Source organism: Lactuca virosa, chromosome 2 (assembly GCF_052849685.1).
Source record: "Lactuca virosa cultivar CGN04683 chromosome 2, Lactuca_virosa_CGN04683_v6, whole genome shotgun sequence".
Lineage (NCBI taxonomy): Eukaryota > Viridiplantae > Streptophyta > Magnoliopsida > Asterales > Asteraceae > Lactuca > Lactuca virosa.
In genome coordinates this window covers 76,649,618-76,653,977 of record NC_136427.1, presented here as the reverse complement: position 1 = coordinate 76,653,977, position 4,360 = coordinate 76,649,618, and the positions used below count along the sequence as shown (strand labels likewise).

The window sequence follows — 4,360 nt, the reverse complement described above, 5'->3', positions numbered from 1 at the left end:
GTTTTGAGAATCGGTATCCACTAACGAAGGTTTGGTTATTAGTTTCGAAAAATTGATAACTAGTAGCGAAGGGTTGTTTGTTATTTCGAAAGTTTGGGATATGTTTGGATTGTCGAAGATTTTGTTGTCGATAGTCACTGGTTAACGAATCACAAATTGGAGAAGAAACCAAAAGTTTCGACATTGGTCCTTAAAGTTTCGACTATTTCACAGTTTATACACATATTCGAAAGATGAACTCATTTTCGAAAGTTTGGAAGTGAAGAATATAGAAATTTCGAAATGCATCCCTGAAGTTTCGAAATTTTGGCAACAAATATCCAATTTCGAAAATCGGATAATTTTCTGAGAAATTGAAGAATGTACATTTCTAGTCCCTGCAGTTTGTGCAAATTAATATTTTCTACCCAGTTTCTCAAAAGGGGGAGAATTTCACATAGTAGACTGTTTTTGGCGCAACGGGTCCCTGCAAAATTCTAAGAGTGACGGTTTTTACCCGGATTTTGGAAAATTTTGCAACTTTCGCCCAAAAAGTCAAAAAATTTCACAAATTGGAATTTTTTTTAGGCATTTCGTGATTGTTTTTCCGTGCAAGATTTTTGGTGTTTCATTTTTGGTACACATCAAGGGGGAGTATTGTGAAGTTTATTCCTCGAGCGCTTCTCACTCTTAATAGGTTTTATAATCATTTTTTGATTATAAAAAGGGGGGAATGATGGGTATTCGAAGTAGGTTTGTCGGATATTCATTTGCGGATTTGAACACTGGTGTTACTTCGAGTGGGAGTTTGGTCTTGATCGCGCTAGCTCGTTGGAGACTGAAGCCGGGACATCCAATCCTAACTTTAAGGGGGAGAATGTTAGGGTACAAAGTCATGCTTGAATGTGGAGTCTTAGGTTTTACCTTCTTGTATGTGTAAATGAGTTGAGTCTTTCCTATAAATAGGAAGTGAGTGACTCTCATTATATAAGGAACAATTTGGAGTGTTAGACTAGAGAGAGAAAATTTGTACAATCCCATTTGTATATCATTTCTAGATCGAATATGAGCTTACACAGAATTATTTATTCCTTGTGTTCTTGAGTTTGTACGATGATTCACTAGATCTTTTCTTATGCCGCACATGTCATCATAATCAACACCACTACACCATATTCAAGTTAGTCTAGTGATTTTTGGTATTTGAGTTTGTGGAAGAAAGAGGGAGAGAAAGATGTATAGAATGAGGGTCAAAAATCTAAGAGAGATATTATTCACGTTCGTTGGGGTTTTGGGTGGAGAAAGATAGATAGATAGATAGATAGATAGGGTGGGTGGGTAAGATAGGGTTAGAGTGGGGATTTTGTGAGCCTCTCTTATTTTTTAATTATTAAAATATAAAAAATAAATATTAAAAAATATAAAAATAAAAATAAAAAGGTATAATAGTCATTTTGATTTTGGAAGGGACCATATCCATATATATGCCCAAAAAGACCACCAATTTAGTTTTTTAAAAGTTTGAACCTTTTTTCTGAAAAAAAAAATACATACCACATGGACCATTTTTGCAGTTTTGTCAAAGACTAAGATATAATATACTCTTTTTAAAATATTTATATTTATTTTAAATAATAATATTTATTAGAATATAATATATAAATAACTAATTAAATAAAAAAATATACCAAAGAACCTTTGACCTAACAGTAAGTTGACGTATACGCGTCCATCAACCAAATGTGATGATTGAAATATTGATTTCAGAACAAAATGTGTAGAATAGAAATAGTATAGTGGGTGCGTGTCTAAGAAAAATAAAAAGAAATTTATAATTAATTTAAATAGATAATAGTAAATTAATTAAAATTATATAATAAAAAAACTACACATTAATATAAATAAAATAGTTATTTAATTAAATATTAAAGTTATTGATTTCAGAACAAAATGTGTAGAATAGAAATAGTATAGTGGGTGCGTGTCTAAGAAAAATAAAAAGAAATTTATAATTAATTTAAATAGATAATAGTAAATTAATTAAAATTATATAATAAAAAAACTACACATTAATATAAATAAAATAGTTATTTAATTAAATATTAAAGTTATTATAACCTATTAAAAAGCAACCATGAATAGTAATTTATCTCATGCCACCTGTGACCTGCCTTCCCTTCTTCTCTCCTTAAAATCGTTCTATTGTAAATAAGACGCCGCCTTTGTTCTTCACAGTTAAACCGAACAGTACTCTCACCACCGCCGCCCTATACGTCGTCGCTCACCACCACCAACCTGTACGCCGCAGCTCGCCACCACTACCCTGCTCTTCCTTCTCTGTTAACTACCGTCGCATACCTGCTTTGCCTTCTCCGTTCACCTTCGAAGTGTACACACTCAACTTCTGGAGGGTATCTCACATCAAGTAAGCTGTGTTATCTATAATTTTTATTCAATTTTGATTATCAGTTGGGGAAAACTTTGGAACTATCCTCCGATGAACTTCCTGCCATAGTTTTGGGTTTTGATGCTTCCCTGAAGGAACCATGTTCATTCATGGTTTTCGCATAATTTGAATTAGGATTCTGTTGGGTGAAATAGATAATCTCTTTCTTTTATTGATCTCCTCTTTAAGCATTTGGGTTATTTGGTTTTCTATATAAGGTGACCCTTTATTTCTTTCTCCGGTTCTAAACAATGGCAAATAGATCAGAATCTGTCAATATTTTATCGGACAGGAAGACCCCACACAAACCCCAATAATTTTCCTAAACAAGCCTTCATTTTCCCGAAGTTTGTAATTGAACAGAGAAAACAACAACATAATGTTCCTCCGCTGAATCAATCTGTGTTTAAAATCATCATCAGATTCATTATGTGATTTTGTTCATGTTTGAATCTGTTGCAATCTCTGCTACCAAATTAAATTAGGCATACATCATACACATACACACACACACAGAGATGCAAATTTCTCTACATATAATTGTATACTTTCATCATCTTCTTGAAGGTTTTAATGGGACCAAGATGGAAAGGAAAAGGGTCAGAAGCAAAAGCCCTTGAAAATCCCATGTCAAAGACAATTTCAGATCTTCAATCTTCTCTAATCAAATCCAATTCTTCAGGAATACTATCAGGCTTTAGTGTACTTCTTGCAAGTAATCCTGACGAAATTGACCTTCTAAATCAATCCTGTTTTGGTAAACCAATTACAACAATCGATAAAGATAAACAATGGTTTCAGTTGACTTTAGAAGAAGCCTTTTATCTATCGTTTTCTCTAAATTGTATAAAGATTGTAACCGGTGATAATATTATAAAAACAAATAACGAGTTATGGGATTACATGATCTCCAAAAGGGAATCTTTCCCTTATTTCTTCAAAGCTTATTCTCATTTAAGAGCCAAGAATTGGGTTGTGAGGTCTGGGTGTCAATATGGTGTTGATTTTGTGGCATATCGCCATCATCCTTCACTTGTTCACTCTGAATACGGTGTGTTGGTGTTCTCTGAAGGGAATCGGAATGGAATTGGAGATGGGAATGGGAATGGGAATGGGAATGGGAATGGGAATGATAGATTGAGGGTTTGGTCTGATTTTCAATGCACGCTTCGGCTTTCTGGTAGTGTTGCAAAGACATTGTTGATTCTTTATGTGAAGAACAAAAATGGTGAAAATGGGGTTGTGGAAGATTCGCTTTGTTGTTTAGAGAATTATAGTGTTGAAGAGAGAACAATTACAAGATGGAATCCAGAAAGGTGTAGAGAGGATCAAGGGAATGTGGAAAATGGGAACTCTAAATGCAAGAATTGATGACAATGTACTTTCATTTATTTTTTTATTATAGCATCTTATAAAGGCATTGTACTTTTATAAATCTATCTGGTTAGCATTGAACTTTTGATTTTTTTTTTCTTTTTAGGACATTTTATGTTGAAAACTCTACCCAACTATAGCAATGAAAATTGCTTGGTATTGTGATGATAATAGGAAAAATTTGAAGTGGGATGCTATAAAGCCTATATAATAAGCAAATATATGAAAGTAGGTTGCTAGTTATAATTATTAGTTGCATATATAACTCTATTGTTAGCTGTATTTATAAAAGATGAATTCTTTGAATACGTGCTTCTCATATTTAATGATGTGTTGATGTAGAGCCAACTGCATGAAATAACAAGGAACTTTCATTTATGTATTTATTATATAACATCCTACTTTCTAATATTTATCTACTATAAAATTGAATTTTCAATATTTTTGTTATTGAGGCATTGAATTCTGAAAAATGTACCTTGAAAAAGTCTATCCAGTTATATTAATGAAAATTGCTTTGTATTTTGATGACATTGCTATCATTAGGCATATTTTTCAAAC

At 32.5% G+C, this 4,360-nt stretch overlaps 1 protein-coding gene across 1 annotated transcript; it reads left to right on the top strand.

The window, feature by feature from the left end:
* Positions 1–2,140: 2,140 nt before the first annotated feature.
* Positions 2,141–4,000, top strand: LOC145159188 (tRNA-splicing endonuclease subunit Sen2-2-like). The gene is made up of 2 exons (XM_079078122.1): positions 2,141–2,404; positions 2,993–4,000. Exon 2 carries the CDS (start codon positions 2,999–3,001, stop codon positions 3,794–3,796), a length of 798 nt encoding a protein of 265 aa, XP_078934248.1. The 5' UTR covers positions 2,141–2,404; positions 2,993–2,998; the 3' UTR covers positions 3,797–4,000.
* The last annotated feature ends 360 nt before the right edge of the window (positions 4,001–4,360 follow it).

Excerpts from the sequence above, each read along its gene's own strand:
- LOC145159188 (XM_079078122.1), top strand. The coding sequence starts at position 2,999 with ATGGGACCAAGATGGAAAGGAAAAGGGTCAGAAGCAAAAGCCCTTGAA.